General features: G+C 41.5%; 1 protein-coding gene across 7 annotated transcripts in view; it reads right to left on the bottom strand.

Moving 5' to 3' along the window:
* The window catches only part of ccser2b (coiled-coil serine-rich protein 2b), a 78,653-nt gene that overhangs the window by 19,211 nt on the left and 42,060 nt on the right, over nt 1-17,382 (bottom strand). For 3 of the 7 annotated variants that reach the window (XM_058794189.1, XM_058794191.1, XM_058794190.1), the window contains exons 7-12: nt 16,793-16,873; nt 15,556-15,642; nt 13,517-13,627; nt 11,707-11,749; nt 11,216-11,303; nt 9,554-9,593 (exon numbers count right to left, since the gene is read on the bottom strand). In XM_058794189.1, coding sequence (XP_058650172.1) covers nt 9,554-9,593; nt 11,216-11,303; nt 11,707-11,749; nt 13,517-13,627; nt 15,556-15,642; nt 16,793-16,873 — 450 coding nt within the window. The remainder of the gene's footprint in view (nt 1-9,553; nt 9,594-11,215; nt 11,304-11,706; nt 11,750-13,516; nt 13,628-15,555; nt 15,643-16,792; nt 16,874-17,382) is intronic. The other 4 variants (XM_058794193.1, XM_058794194.1, XM_058794195.1 and 1 more) reach the window with 4 other exon arrangements.

Genomic DNA, 17,382 nt, shown 5'->3' with positions numbered 1-17,382 from the left:
ACTTTGGGAGGTCGAAAGGCTCCCGTTGAGGGGCCACACATGCAGGGCCCATAACTCCGGCCGTGGATGCCACAGTGTGCCGTTCACTTGAGAGAGGAGGTCCCGTCTCAAGGGAATGGGCCATGGGGCTGCGTCGAGAAGCTGGAATAACTCTGACACCCATGGCTGGTTCCTCCAGAGGGGGACTATTAGAAGAAGCTTGTGCCATTGTTCCCTGACTCCCCTGAGTACCTGTGGTAGCAGAACGATTGGAGGGAACGCATAGAGCGGAAGGCTGGGCCACTCGTGGGCCAGGGCATCCGTGCTCCTCATGAAAAAGATTGGGCAATGAGAGTTGTCTTCGGAGGTGAAGAGGTCTACTCGAGCTCTGCCAAAGACTTCCCAGATTTTCTGAACAATCTTGGGTGGAGCATCCATTCTTCTGAGGAGACGTTGTTCCTCGACAACATGTCCGCTCCTTGGTTCATCTTGCCTGGCACATGCGTCGCCTTCAGTGAGCGCAGATTGGTCTGAGCCCAAACAAGAAGTCCGTTCGCCAGCGTGCAGAGGCCGCCCTGGTGATTTATGTATGACCGCACGGATTTATGTATGACACCACTGTCTGAGCGTATTAGCACATGGTGTCCCCTTATGTCCGGCAGGAAGAATTGACAGGCACGGCACACTGCTAGCATCTCTAGGCAGTTGATGTGCAGACCCGACTCTTCTTCGGACCAAAGACCGAAGGTCGGTTTGCCTTTCGCACAGTGCTCCCCAACCCTTGTTGGAAGCGTCTGTCGTGACAACCTTCCTTCTGTGTGCCGTGTCTAAGATCACACCCTGCTTCAGCCAGAGGGGGTCCTTCCAACGGGCCAGGGCTGATACACAGGCCCGAGTCACCGTTATGCGATGCCAACCATGACGCCAAGCCGCGGATGTTACCCTCTGCTTCAGACAGAACTGGATGGGTCGCATGTGAAGCAGGCCCAAATGAAGTACTGGCGAAGCTGCTGCCATAAGGCCCAGCATTTTCTGGAAATCCTTGAGTGATTGGACAGTCCCTCCCTTGAAGGAGGCCGTGCGGCACTTAATCGTCATGGCTCGTTCAACTGAGACAGTTGCTGTCATCTGCACTGAGTCGATAACTGTCCCCAGGAACGACACTCGTTGGCTGGGTGACAGTAGGCTCTTTGCAAAGTTGACCCTAAGCCCTAGGCAATCTAAGCGGCTGAGAAGGAGGGTCTTGTGCAATGTTGAAACTGCCTCTGACTGGACCAGAATGAGCCAGTCGTCGAGGTAGTTGAGGATGCGGATTCCCATCTGTCTCAGAGGGGAGAGAGCCGCATCCATGCATCGCGTAAAAGTGCGGGGAGCCAGGGACAGCCCAAACGGGAGGACCTTGTATCGAATCTCAAGAATCGTCCAGTGACATGAACCAGTGCCCAGGGCATATTTGCGAGAGGATCTGTTTCAATGTGATCATCCTGAACGACCTTTTTACCAGGGCGTGATTCAGGAGTCTGAGATCTAGAATAGGTCACAGGCCGCCGTCTTTTTTGGGGACGACGAAGTAACAGCTGTAGAAGCCTGACTCGCTAAAGACTGGCTGCATAAGGGCAGGACGCTTATGGTAGGCAGAAGAGGATATTTGCTCTCTTTTTGAAAATGTATGCGTTTTATTTTGTGTTTTATATCTCTCGGAAAGATAGACAGTGCCGAGTTAAAACAGATGATAGAACTGAATCAACATACCTTCCTGAAACAGTTTTCGTAACATTTGAATTTTCCGGTGTATGCAATCACATACAAAACACAGTACAGTAAAGTGAGAGAGTTTCTACTCCTTAATAATGTGGACCGGGCCTTTTAATAATGAACCGTCGCTCTGAGACCCTTACTGTTATTGCAACTTGCCCGTGCTTCAAAACACGCAACTCTTTTTAAATCATAACCTTTGCAATTCGAATATCACACTAAGCAATATCGCAATTCATAATTAATGTTGGTATATCGTGCAGCCCTAGACTGAACTGTGTATGTGTCATTGAAACGCAAATTTGGCTGCAGCTAAGTGACTTTGTGCGACCCACCTTGTCCCACTCTGCGACCCACAGTTTGAAAACCCCTGAACTAATGGCGCTTTTCCACTGCATGGTACGGCACGGTCCGGTTCAGTACGGCTCACTTTTGGGGGGTTTTCCACTGTGTTTTTAGTACCACCTCGGCCGAGGTTCCAAGTGAACCATACCGTTACAAAAACATGACGTGTAAACTCTGCTGATAACTGATTGGCCGGAGAAAATCATCACCGCCTGCGTCACTGAACTTGCGGCATGAAACACAACAGACCCGCTAGATTTAAGTCAGCACAGCCAGAGAAGGATCGAACGCGACTGTTTTGAATGAGCGCACCTTTCTTTTAACAACCAAAAAATGGCTGTTCCGTTGTCTGTTGAGGAAGTACAGACTGTCCTCTTGTTGATAGCTGAGGAGCGGATCCAGCGAGAGCGTGATGGAGCGACGTGGAATTAAAAAGTTTTTCAGGAGTTACGGCAGTGCAGCTATGGCAGTAGAGGTGGCGCGACTATAACGACACGTGAATAATCCCGCCCACTCTAAAGTGGTACTAAACTGCAGTGGAAACTCGAACCGAGCTGAACTGAGCCGTGCTGTGCCATTCTGAATTGTGCTGAGCTGAGTAGTACATATAGTACAATTAGAAAAACTCGGGGGAGAAGAATGGTTGAGTAAATTATTTTATTTTTGTTTTCTTTGCACAGAAAAAAAAAAAAAAAAAGTATTCTCGTAGCGTCGCAAAACTGAAGTTGAGCCACTGATGTCACATGGACTGTTAAAAATACAACATTTTAAAAAACTTAGATCAAGTAAGCACAGAATCAACTTTGCTCTGCTGCCCACAATCGCGTCAAGGATCAGACAAATTTGCATGTTTATCTTGAAAAGCAGATGTTTTGGAAAGTGCTACGCCACGTTTTTGTGCAATCTAGTGGTTTAGACTAAAATAATATCAAAGGCGCTTTTTACCCCGGGGTGACTTTAGCCCCATTGTACCCTACTATTTTAATGCCAAAAGACGGTTTGCACTGGCACAAGCTGTTTTTAAAACTGGCCCATAGTGTCTATTAAGTAAATTTACAGTGTATGGACGACATACACGTTTATGTGTCCTTATTTATAAAAAGTGAAATATGGAATTAATCGGTTGATACTATTCTATTTATGATCATTGAGATTATGCTTCCAATCAAAGTTTTTTTTTTTTTTTTTTTAACACAGTTGACTCATTTACTTTGAAATGATAACATTTCATTCTGTTCAGTCTGACTTTTTGTGAAATTTGTTTCAGGATTACATTACTTTAATAAGACTACAACTTAAAACCTTAAAATAAAATAAAAATTCTGTAATTGTTTAACCATTTAAGTAACATTTTAATAATATAAATTTTTATATTATATCAGGGGTTTTTATATTTTATTACCATGGGTATGAAAACATTTATTTTCTTAATATGCTGTCACTCTTAAACCTAAAACCAAAATGTGTTCTTGTCTTAGGACAACGTTGATGAACTTTTGATCCACTTTAAATGTTGACTACTGTGTGTATATGTATGTATATATATATATATATATATATATATATATATATATACACACACACACACGCACGCACACACACAGTGCTTACGGAAAGTATTCAGACCCCCTTAAATTTTTCACTCTTTGTTATATTGCAGCCATTGGCTAAAATCATTTAAGTTCTTTTTTTTTTTTTCCTCATTAATGTACACACAGCACCCCATATTGACAGAAAAACACAGAATTGTTGACATTTTTGCAGATTTATTAAAAAAGAAAAACTGAAATATCACATGGTCCTAAGTATTCAGACCCTTTGCTGTGACACTCATATATTTAACTCAGGTGCTGTCTATTTCTTCTGATCATCCTTGAGATGGTTCTACAATACACCTTCATTTGAGTCCAGCTGTGTTTGATTATACTGATTGGACTTGATTAGGAAAGCCACACCTGTCTATATAAGACCTTACAGCTCACAGTGCATGTCAGAGCAAATGAGAATCATGAGGTCAAAGGAACTGCCTGAAGAGCTCAGAGACAGAATTGTGGCAAGGCACAGATCTGGCCAAGGTTACAAAAAAATTTCTGCTGCACTTAAGGTTCCTAAGAGCACAGTGGCCTCCATAATCCTTAAATGGAAGACGTTTGGGACGACCAGAACCCTTCCTAGAGCTGGCCGTATGGCCAAACTGAGCTATCGGGGGAGAAGAGCCTTGGTGAGAGAGGTAAAGAAGAACCCAAAGATCACTGTGGCTGAGCTCCAGAGATGCAGTCAGGAGATGGGAGAAAGTTGTAGAAAGTCAACCATCACTGCAGCCCTCCACCAGTCAGGGCTTTATGGCAGAGTGGCCCGATGGAAGCCTCTCCTCAGTGCAAGACACATGAAAGCCCGCATGGAGTTTGCTAAAAAACACCTGAATAAGATTCTCTGGTCTGATGAGACCAAGATAGAACTTTTTGGCCTTAACTCTAAGCGGTATGTGTGGAGAAAACCAGGCACTGCTCATCACCTGTCCAATACAGTCCCAACAGTGAAGCATGGTGGTGGCAGCATCATGCTGTGGGGGTGTTTTTCTCCAGAGTGCTCAGGACCTCAGACTGGGCCGAAGGTTTACCTTCCAACAAGACAATGACCCTAAGCACACAGCTAAAATAAAGAAGGAGTGGCTTCACAACAACTCCGTGACTGTTCTTGAATGGCCCAGCCAGAGCCCTGACTTAAACCCAATTGAGCATCTCTGGAGAGACCTAAAAATGGCTGTCCACCAACGTTTACCTTCCAACCTGACAGAACTGGAGAGGATCTGCAAGGAGGAATGGCAGAGGATCCCCAAATCCAGGTGTGAAAAACTTGTTGCATCTTTCCCAAAAAGACTCATGGCTGTATTAGATGTAAAAGGGTGCTTCTACTAAATACTGAGCAAAGGGTCTGAATACTTAGGACCATGTGATATTTCAGTTCCCTGTCGATACTCCACTCGTACTGCGTCTTGATAAAGACGCATATGGGAAAAAGCCTTTTTTCTCCTGAACTGAAGTCTTATTCAATCACGCAGTGAAACTGCACAACTATTGGTTCGTGCAGTGTGTAAAAAACGAACCAATGTGTCGGCAGCGGAGCTGCACGAGCCTATGGCGACGGAGCCCACCAAAGCCCGCCAGAATGGGCGGGGCATCTGGCTATATAAGCGGCCGTTTCGCCATAGGATCCTCAGATTTCTTCTCCTTCAGCGACGACGACTTCGCCTCGCTGATCCTAGAAGCCTGCTCGCCGTAGACAAGCCTCGCAGCTGGACCCAGCGGCCTCGAACTGCTTGGCTGACTCGCCTTTTACTCCGCGCTCCAGCATCCGGCGAAAACTCACGCATTTCTAAAAGAGCAAATCGGCGTTGTTGCAAATGCCGCGCCGTTATTGCGGCTCGTGCAGGTCTCCCCTGCACGCCGATGACGGCCACAGCGAGTGCGTTTCCTGCTTGGGGAAACCCCATGCAGACGCTGCGCTCGCTGGCTCTGATTGTTCTCACTGCGAGAGGGACCTGTGAGGAAAAAACAGCGGGGCAGAGGAGCTCGGCTCAGATCCCACGTGCCTCTCTCTCGCCACACAGAGAGGTTTCCCCCGTCCTTTTTTCCCAACCTGACCAGCGTCCCTCTGCAAGTGCGAGTGATCTGGTCTTGTTCGGGGGAAGTGACGAAGAGCTGGCCGATGACAGCATGTCATTGGCAGCTTCGGGCGATGAGGAGCTGTCGGGCTCAGTGGCTGACCCCCCCCCCCGTTCGGGAACTACCGAACTTTTCCATGTCCTCTCAAAGGCGGTTGAAGAGCTGGGATTGGAGTGGTCTCCACCAGAGGAGCCATCTCGTAGCCATCTTGATGAGTGGTTCCTGCCGGGGCGCCGTCAGGCCCCTTCCCAGCGACCCTTGCCGTTCTTCCCTGAAGTTCACGACGAGCTCACGAGATCTTGGCGCGCCCCCTACTCTGCTCGCCTCCGTACTTCCGCTTCATCCGCCCTCACTACAGTTGACGGCGCTGAAGAAAAGGGGTACGAGAGGATGCCTCAACTAAATGAATCAGTGGCTGATCACCTCTGCCCACCCACTGCCATCGGTTGGAAAGCAAAGGCCACCCACCCGTCCAAGCCATGCAGGACCACTTCAGCGCTCGCTGGACGCTCCTACGCTTCAGCTGGACAGGCGGCTTCGGCGCTTCAATCAATGGCGGTTCTACAGGTCTATCAGGCCAAACTCCTCTCTGCCATGGACGAGTCTGAGCCTGATCCTGCGATTCTCAGGGAGCTGAGAAGTGCAACAGACCTGGCACTGCGTGCCACCAAGACCACCGCCCAGGCGATAGGAAGGTCCATGGCCAGCCTAGTGGTGCTCGAGCGCCACCTGTGGCTCACGTTGACGGAAATCAAGGACGCGGACAAGGTCCCCTTCCTTGATGCCCCGATTTCCCCCAACGGCCTCTTTGGACCTGCGGTGCAACCATTTGCTGTGATAGTGGAAAAAATAAAACACAAACATTTTCAAAAAGAGAGCAGATTTCCTCTTCCACTCACGAGTGCCCTGCCTCCGTGCAGTCAGTCACTCGAGTTTATCCAACCCCTTGCCACGCGGGCCGAGGCCTGGCAGGCCATCCCTGGAGTGTCAGAATGGGTTATGGGGATAATAAAACGAGGTTATTCACTCCAATTCACTCGAAGACCCCCGCGCTTCAGCGGCGTGGTCTCCACCTCAGTACAGGGCGAGAACGCTCGCGTTCTACGCTCAGAGGTGATGACACTGTTGGAAAAAGGAGCCATAGAAAAGGTTCCTCCAGCTCAGAGCGAATCAGGCTTTTACAGCCGTTACTTCCTCGTTCCCAAAAAGGATGGAGGCCTCCGGCCCATCCTCGATCTCAGATGCCTGAATCACGCCCTCATGAAGAGGCCGTTCAGGATGATCACGCTGAAACAGATCCTCTCGCAGATTCGCACAAGGGACTGGTTCTGTTCTCTGGACCTGAAAGACGCATGGAGTACGAGCCCATTCTACTAGAGGCATCGCCTCGTCATGGGCCTGGTCTAGCGGTGTGTCCATTACAGAGATTTGTGTGGCGGCCGGCTGGGCCTCGCCGTCCACATTTGCTAGGTTTTATAGCCTGGATGTACCGTATCTCAGGGAACTGAGGTTACAACAGTAACCGAGTACGTTTTTCTTTTTTAATAAATCTGCAAAAATGTCAACAATTCTGTGTTTTTCTGTCAATATGGGGTGCTGTGTGTACATTAATGAGGGGGAAAAAAATGAACAAATGATTTTAGCAAATGGCTGCAATATAACAAAGAGTGAAAAATTTAAGGGGGTCTGAATACTTTCCGTACTCCACTGTTTATATATATATATATATATATATATATATATATATATATATATACACACACACACACACACACACACACACACACACACATATACATATACACAGTCATGGCCAAAAATATCGGCACCCTTGATAAATATGATCAAAGAAGGCTGTGAAAATTAATCTGCATTGTTGATCCTTTTGATCTTTTATTCACAAAAATTCATATTCACAAATTTTGAGCACTCCAGGGTGATATCGTCCTAATGCACGGTGAGAAGGAGAGTTTGAGCGGCTAAAGACTCTCCAAGGACCACAGCTGGAGAATTGCAGAAAACAGTTGAGTCTCGGGGTCAGAAAACCTTTAAAAAAAAAATAGTCAAACAGCACCTACATCACCATATGTTGTTTGGGAGGGTTTCAAGAAAAATTCTCCAAGCTCATCCAAAAACAAACTCCAGCATATTCAGTTATCAGTCACGACTGGAACTTCAAATGGGACTGGCTTCTATGGTCAGATGAAACTAAAAAAATGAGCTGTTTAGCAGCAAACACTCAAGATGGGTTTGGTGAACACCGGGATAAAAAGTACCCCATGTGTACAATGAAATATACTGCTGTATTTTTGATGTTGTGGGCCTATATTTCTGCTGGAGGTCCTGGACATCTTGTTTAAACACACGGCATCACTGATTCTATCAAATAAAACAGATAAAAAAAATCAATAAGTGGCTGACTCTCTTAGAAATCTTATAATGGGCCATGTTTGGATCTTCCAACCGTTCAATAATCCAAACACAAACCTCAAAAACAACACAAAAATGGGTCACTGAGCACAAAACCAAGCTTCTGCTACGGGCATTCCAGTCCTCTGACCTGAACCCTATAGAAAATGAGTGGGGTTAAATGAAGAGAAGAAGCACCAACATGGAGCTGGGAATCTAAAGTGTCTGGAGTGATTCTGGATGAAGGAATGGTCTCTAATCTCTTGTCAGGTGTTCTCTAACTTCATCAGGCATTATAGGAGAAAATTTTGAGCTGTTAAACTGGCAAATGGATGTTTCAAAAAGTATTGAATAAAAGGGTGCCATTAATTGTGGCCAATGTGTATTAGAGAAAAACATATTTCATAATGATATTTCGCCCCATTTTAAATTCTTATCCAATGAAAGGTTAGATTTTTGTGCATTTTTTAAAATAAAAGATCAAAAGGATTAACAATGCAGATTAATTTTCACAGCCTTCTTCGATCATATTTACCAAGGGTGCCGATATTTTTACAACGGTTCTTTGTCTCCATCCTCAGTAACGATGTAATCATCAAATCCCATGCTCTTTACAAATTCAGAATTTTATGGCTCAAGAATATTTGCGATGAGTAGGAATACAAGCTAAAAAATATATTTCATGGTATACTGAAACTAAAATTATACCTTTTTCTGCCAAATTATATTTTGTACAGTATATTCTTTTTATAGTGTCTTTAAAAATAGTCATGTTGAGGTTTGGGGCTAGGGTTAAGGTTAAGGGATCTAAAATACATCTATAAAATGTAAAAATGTAACTATATAAAATATTTATAATATTTACAGTTTATATATTTTAGATTGTAAGATTTACAATATTTTACATTTCTATGACAGCAAATGTGTAATAATTGTTTTTTTTAATTGTAGATGCTCTCAATAAGTCCGTATTGTAGGCTTACATTTCAGTATCTATCTTAATGTACAGAAAAAGTCTTTATACCTGTAAATGTTACATACTAAAGCCTATGTACAAACAAACTAAGGCTGGGCACTCTAATATTGGTCTGGATCTTGGGGGTCTTGTACTGGTCTTGACTCCAACTCCGGAAGTAACAATGTATACTTCCAATACACAGATTTCACAGAACTATAGGGGTTGGTCAAACAGATAAGAGAGAATAAAAACAGAGACTTAAAAAAATAGAGTACAAGAGAATGAAAGACAGAGATGGGTTTAAAGAAAGAATGCAAGTATTGTGAACCTGAATGATGCAGATGGGCTGTCCTCACTGTACAGAGTAAGAGACCATGCAAACAGAAAGAAAAGATGAAGGAGTTGAGAGGGTGTTTTAAAGAAAAGACAGGCAGTACTATACCACGCAGTGTCTCTGAAGTAATGTACTAGATGCTCCACTCCTTTGCCAGAGTTTGGGAGAGGCAGAGGGAGAGAAACAATAAGTAAAAATCAGTCAATCAAAGATTCAAACACAGATGTCAGGGGCAGAACAGGAAGTGACTTCAGCACACAAGACAAACAACATGAAGGCAAACTTTTTACTATAACAATATACAGCATATTTAAAAAAAAAAAAAAAAGGAATAGCAAAAACTGAACAGCCCATTCAGCCATGACAGTGATCAAGGTTTTGTGCTTCACATGACATGAAAGAAAGCAAAAAAAAAAAATGCATTCAGGTCCATGCTCAACTAAATACAGGCAGAATTTACATTCTGTCTGGACAGCTCAATCTAAACACACTACCAAAGACAGAAACTGAATACGTGTGTTAAAGTCGGAGGGTTGTCGCTGTTCTCTGAGGGATTCCACATTGCCAGATCAAATGCAGTCCTGTAATGTACTAGTAGCTCTCTTTCCTAATACCATGGTCTCCCACAGATGCCTTCTGAAAGTATTAGCAGTCGTTCTGGCTTCACCATAGGTCATATGCACTTTCACCAAAAAGTTTTGTGGGGAGGTTCTTTTCAGACAAATCTTGTTTATTAGATGATTTGTTTCCATAAACATGATGGCAGCTACTGTATGATGGATTACTACACAGCTGATCCTTTACTCATCCTCATGTTGTTCCAAAAAAATAAATAAAGAAATGCTTTCATATCATTTTTTTTTCTATGAAGCACAAAAATAGATGCTTAGCAGAATGTCCAAGTTGCTCCTTTCTTTACAATAAAAGCATTGAGGCTGTCAAAATACCAAGAAGCACAATAAAAGTATCACAAAAGTAGTCAATGTGACTCTGCTCTTCTGAAGCCATGCAACATGTTTTATGAGGAACAGAGATTGAAGGGTTACTTACTGAAAATCTGCAATTTGCATACATTCAAACTTGACATCTCAAAATTTCATTAAGTTACATCTTTGGTTTTCATGTCTCATGATCAAATATATTGTCTCATGAATGACTGCATGAACAAGATTTGAGAGCAGCAGAGGGCAACATTTTCAATTAATAAATGTTAATGTTTTGGGCAGTTCCTCAAAAAAGCTATTGTATGACTGAAAGAAAATTTTGGAACGACATAAGGGGAGTAAATGATAAGTTTTCACTTTTTGGGTCAATGATTCATTCCTTTCACCTTAAGGGTCTGACTCACAACTACATATTTTCAATGAAAAAAAGATGACAAAACCAGATATCTCATAAGACATGCGCTATTGAAAACAATCAATCAGCTCCAATCTTCTAGGAATGTCGGTTGAGGGACAAAAAGTACAGGACAAATTAATTAAATGGGAGTATGATGACTGTCTAACTTTACAGACAGTCATCATAAGAACTGTACAGAGAAAGAAAAAAAACTAATGAGGTCTGCAGACTTTAAACCAAGCAGACAAACAGGGGACATAAGGACAATGAAACTAAAAGGAGAGCAAATGATGGACTGATTCTGCACTGGAATGTGACTGAATGGTGGATTTGTGTGCATGACTCAAGGGGGCACAAGGGAGAGGCAGGCAGACATGCAGCAAGCACTGGGGCTAGTGCACAGACTGGTTCGCTTGGTTAAGGACTCACTCTGTCTGTGGTGACGTGGTGCGCATGGCCGCACACTCCCCCGCTGTGAGTGTTGCCAAGAGGAGAGGATAGGGGCAAGCAAAATGCCCTGTACAGAGGAAGAGAAAGATAAAGGCTGATCTCAGCACCATACACACAAACACACACATATACGATACACACAGTTAGATGGCCGTTTCTCTCTCAGACTTAGCGCCAAGAACAGGGGTGGGGGGAGGGGGTGAAGCTGTAATTAGATTCACACATCAGCTACTCTCCTTTTTGACTGTCCTGTTGCATACCTGGCAAACTCTGGTAAATCCAGAAATTCCAAAATCTTGAAAAATGCACAGAATACTATTTTTGTGTGCAATATGCATCATGCTGTTCATTGATGCCTGGGTTGGAATAAGGGAACTATTTCAAAATGGGCAACCAAAGGCAAATTTCCATTCTCAACACAAGTATGCCTGATATCGCCCAAGAAAACACCCTGAATCCAACTGACTTACCATGTAGAGAAACTTCTAATGGTGTGTTCACATTGACAGTGATCTGCAGTGATGAAGTGAAATAGTCATTAATTTTCAATGAGACAGCAACATGGTGCAGTGGCCACCAATGTGAGTGAAGTGAGTGTAGCTCATGTGACCATCACAATGTAAATAGTACATAGTTTTTTTTTTTTTTTTAATGATGGGAGTTTTAGCAAGAATGAGCTCATGCTGAACAGAAGTGACTGACAGGTTCAGTAATTATAAAGTGGGTGCTCTTTGTATGTTTTCTGTAACCCACTCAAAATTTAAAAAAAAAAAAATTCATCTGCTAAGTACATTGCAAATTTCAGGACTGACAACTGTATTTAAATGCAAAACTGAATCCAAAAACGCAATGACAAACAGAGATACTTAATAATAGTGATTACTCATAGTCATGATATGCTACCAAGAAAAGTACAATTTTACTGGCATTGTTACCAACTATTGAAATTCTGGTTTTGTAGCAATACTACTCGGTAGAAAATGTACACACTGATTGGCAATTTTAATTTTACCTAACTTCAAAAACATTTTAAAATGTCAAATCTCCTACAATGAATGAAAAATAAAACAACACAGTATGTAGAATGACAACCTGAGGTTGACAATCGTCTCGGTTACGTATGTAACCCTCTTTCCCTGAAGGAGGGAACGTAGACGTCAAGTCGGTGACCGACGGATTGTGATCTCAATTCGTCGGTCACCGACGTGACTCGGAGTGACCGACTGAAAGGGAACAACATTTTCTGAAGGTTAAGCTAATTTATTAAGAAAAAAAGTTTCAGGCCCAATTTTATGTCCTCTTTGTGAAAAGTAACAACCCTTATAAACACCCAGCAAACTCAATTACACTCATCACTGCGCCGCTTTGAGCTATTTAGTTTTGTCAGACATCAACATTTTCCTTAGTCTTTGATCTGACCCCTCTGAGGGGTCTTTTCTGAAGAATAACTGCACTCTTTTTCCTTGTTGTCCATGACCGTGACAGTACAGAACCACAAACCACCAAGTGAGATCCATTTAACTAGAAGGATTTCTTCCAGAGCCTGTAATAAATGTCACATCCTTCACACAATTCTGTTAACAGAACTACAGACTAACTTTCTTCAGAACTGTTGAGACAATAAGCACTTTTCCATCATCCAGTGGTGGTACCGGTGGCATTTCTATTAAAACACAATTTGGTACAATGCAATTATAAACTGTTCCATGCATTAATTTTTTAGTATAGTTGACAAACTGTTCTCAGGACAGGAGAACCATGCTGGTGAACGCAACAACCCACAACTGGTCACTTGGAGCTCTACCATCAATATACTCAACAAATTGTACATGTATATACACCAAACAGTCTTCCGTTCACAAAACACAATGCAACTGTCCCTATGTGTTGCAGTGTAACATGGGAGTCAGACCTCTGTAAATAACATACTACCAACAAAACCCTACCCTAATCCTGACAGATAGTGTTAACAATAGCAAACATTCATAACCATGCCAGTCTTTGAGCTCTTTTGTGACTTGTACCGAAGTGCTTTGCATCACAGGTTCAGTAGTGTATCAGGTGAGTTAAAGAGCAATTTTACTGTCAGAACATCCATAAATATGAAGCTGATACATGATACAAACAACACAATGTATTAGTTTACAAATTACACACTATGGTAAGAAGTAATTTGAGGGGTAAATGTAGCTATCCATAACTATGTACCTAATATACCCAACACTATAGTGATAAAGCTGCCCTGATCATGTTTTCTATCTCTGCATGTATACTACTTACATTATGTGCCTTCCACAAGGTTTGAGTATCCTTGTGCTGGTGCTCCGGTGACTCCTTGTTAGCCTCTGAGCCCTGCAAGCAGCGGCACTGCATATCCTCAACTGGAGAAGACTATGAAAATTAAAAATAAAATGCTCATGTACTGCCACATAAAACAGCATAATTAACAGCATACAAATGACACAATGGTCTCATCACATTTGTTTGGTTTTTCCAGGGAACTCTCAATAGGTCACAACACACATCACAATACACCAAAATCAAATTAATAACTTTCGCTATTCAAAAAAAGAATCCTGTTAAAACACAGTTAAGCTGTTTTGTATTGTATTGTAAATTTGATACTGTTAAGTGCTTTGACACAATCTGTATTGTTAAAAGCGCTATATAAATAAAGGTGACTTGAATTGACTATTGTAACAATATGACAATTATAATAACTATGATATTGAAAGGGGTCATCGGATACCCATTTTCCACAAGTTGATATGATTCTTTAGGGTCTTAATGAAAAGTCTATAACATACTTTGTTTAAAATTTCTCAACGGTAGTGTAAAAACACCTTCTTTACCCTGTCAAAATCAGCTCTGTTTTCATCAAGCCGTTTTTTAGTCCATGTTGCTTTAAATGCTAATGACTCTGCTAACCCCACCCCTCTCTTCCGTGGGGTGAGGAGCAGTACTGTTTACTTTAGCCGTGAAACTGGCTAACTAGCACATTATTAGGAAAGGCGATTTGCAAAGATTCTTTAAAAAAAACGTTATACTCACTTCTTCTGTAGATGAAGCTGGATCACGAATGATTCATGCGAACATAGAAGCATTTAGGCAGATCGGGGATCAATGCATTCACATCAAAGCGAAAGTAACGTTAATCCTCTGCGTCTTCAGCGGCTCAGATGTCAGGAGTAAATGACGACTGCTATGTTCATTATTACAACAACAAAACACTTCAATCGCTCAATCGGAGACATTTTTGTCTTCCCCTGCACTGGAGTCGCCACACAATGGCGGACAGATGACAGGGCGGGTTTAAGGTAAGACGGCCTTGTCAGTCAACTATCGTGGGAGGGGCCTGTACAGAACTACGTCATTCTGACAGGAATCTCAGAACGGCCTGATTTGAGAAAGGGGATTTTAAAATAGGGATTATAAAAAAAACACTGGGTGGATTTTTATCATTATAGGATAGATGTGTACACACATTTCCAACACACATTTATGTTCAAACAACTTGAAAAGTGAATTTTGCATCCGATGACTCCTTTAAGCAAAACTGATATGCTATTTAAATATTATTAATATATTATTGATTCGTTATTTGTGGAGTATACAATATGTGGTAGAATCTAATGAGAATCATCACTGATTACAAATTACAAAAATATAAATAAATGGAATAAAAATGTGTTTAATGAAAATGTCACAATGCATAAAATTAATAATTACTTAAATTAAAATCTATATTGCCTAAAATTATATCATAATTTAATCATATAACATATGTTAGTATAAAAGACAAACTCTTACACAAACACACACACAAAAATTGAAACTAGAGAAATAATGAATTATGAGAAGATTTAAATGATTAAGAAAGGATCTGAGCTTGGAGTTCATGTACAAAATGCTAATTTGGCAACAATTTTTCATTGCATGTCTGCCAATGTAATTTCCTAACATAATATTTTTGCTTTGATAAGAAACTGTTTAAATAAATAAATACAGCTTCTGCATTTAAGAGCTAGATTTTGTAATTAATAATCAGTTCAACACTGCCTGTTTTAAGACCGATTAATTTATAGTAGTAACATGATTTTATTGTTACTACCTCATTCACAATCTCATTGATGAGTTCTTTACTTACCATAGCACATCTCAGTAATCTATCGGAAATAACATGTTAATAATATAGCATTTTCCCACTTTTCTCAGTACTGCATTTTTCTGAGTGATTTCTACAATGCTGGTTTCATTGTGATTTTTGGTTGATGTTAAGTCAGTTCCTCTTAAGTAAATATTTAGAATATAATACATACCAGCTGCTGGGAAAGTTCAGCGATCATTCGGTCTTTGCTTCTGAGCTCATTTCTCAGTTCTTGAACCTCTTTCAGGAGCAGTGCCACCTAGAAAATAACGGAAGACAAGATAAACCTGCATTCTTTTCTGCCCAAACAGAACAGGGGCTGATTTGTATCAAAGCTTAGATGGAAATATGAAAAATGTATAAGTCTAGTCATATGTGATCAGTTATTAGCCTAACATGCCTATTTATTAATAGCAAAAATATGACAATACACACATTTGTTTTTGTTTTTAGGTGAGTCGGTTCTGCTGTTGGTGCATTAAATAATTCAGTTTTATAACATCACATTTGCATTACACATTACAAGTAGGGCTCGCTGCACAACACAAGATCCAGGGGGCGTGGGTGGATCCACCTAGGGGGTGGAGATTGGTAGGTTTAGGGGTGGAGATGGGTGGGTTTAGGGATCAGGGGATTAAGACGGGTAGGTTTAAGTATATGTAAGGTGGGAGGAGTTGGATCTGGATCCAACCATGCCCCCTGGATCTTGTGTTCTGCAGCGAGACGCTCCTCGAATAATCTCATGCCTAGACAAAGGTAGGAGTACATGATTTATTTGGACATGATTCATTTTTAGAATTCATGTCTGTGAATGAATTATTACTGCAGACGTGTACTGTAATATTTATGGTCTTTTCGGGCAGGATAAGCAATATATAACAATCGTCAAGATCATAAACCGTACCATGCAGCATATGCTCGGAGAGACAGTATAAATACTTGGAAATAATATTTTTTAGTCTGCTATTCAATAATTGCAATGAGCTTTGTGCTTTGTTACTTTTAATATGAAAAATCTCAGCTTTCAAATTTTGTCAATTTTATCATGAAATACAAAAAATAAATATGGTTTTGATGCTCTTTAATGTGGCATTCACTGTAGCGGTCTCAGTTCAAGTGGTAAGTGAACTGATCATCTCCTCCTCGTTACTACTAGTTATAGCCAAAAAAAATAACACACGTAATGTCACATTTTAGCTCGTCAATGTCTCGTTTTAGTCACAGAAAAAAGGTTTGTTAACGAATATTGCCCTAATCCTGATAAACATGGCTTAACTTTTTATCTACATATAAAAATGATGATTTGCTGAAACTACAGTGACCTAGACAATGCATTATTATGCTCAAAAAAGTAATATGAAGTATGGATCGAAAGGACAATAAATAAGGACAGTAACACAAGATCTTACCTTCTGATCAAGTAAAGATTGGTCAGTGGATGATGGAGTATTAGCCTCTAAAGTATCCTCAACTGAACTATCTGTCTCCATCTAAAACAAACAACATACAAAATCAACCTTGTAGTTTTTGAAAATGCATTCAAAAACTCCAGCATTTTCTGGAGATGAGTCATCTGTTTTATTGTTAAAGTTGCTCAGTGTATAGAGGTGGTTACACTAGACTTTTTTTGCTCTACTGACTGCCATTCATTTGTACGTGAATGCTGAAGACCAGAAAAACAAGCTAATACAAAGTTCTGCATTCAGCTGCGTACAGAAGTTCAAGTTAGGTAAACTCTGACCTGCATCTCTGTACTCTTGAACTAGACACTATGCCATGGAATAGCAAACCAGCCAGAAGTTAACAAGAGAAGGATATAGCCTCATTAGATGCATTTACTCTGACAGCACTTACATCACAGTGCCATTGTACTGCTGGCTGCTATTAGTCGTTCTACACTCCCTTTGGAAGACTCTTTACCTCTTGACCTTACTATTCAGTTGCAAGTTTCTGTCTAACTTTGAAGTTTTGCCAATAGTCACTGTCACCACAAATCACC

Source organism: Onychostoma macrolepis, chromosome 12, assembly GCF_012432095.1.
Source record: "Onychostoma macrolepis isolate SWU-2019 chromosome 12, ASM1243209v1, whole genome shotgun sequence".
In the NCBI taxonomy this organism is placed as follows: Eukaryota; Metazoa; Chordata; class Actinopteri; order Cypriniformes; family Cyprinidae; genus Onychostoma; species Onychostoma macrolepis.
Note: the sequence above shows the minus strand (reverse complement) of the source record. Positions and strands in the feature narration are given on the sequence as shown.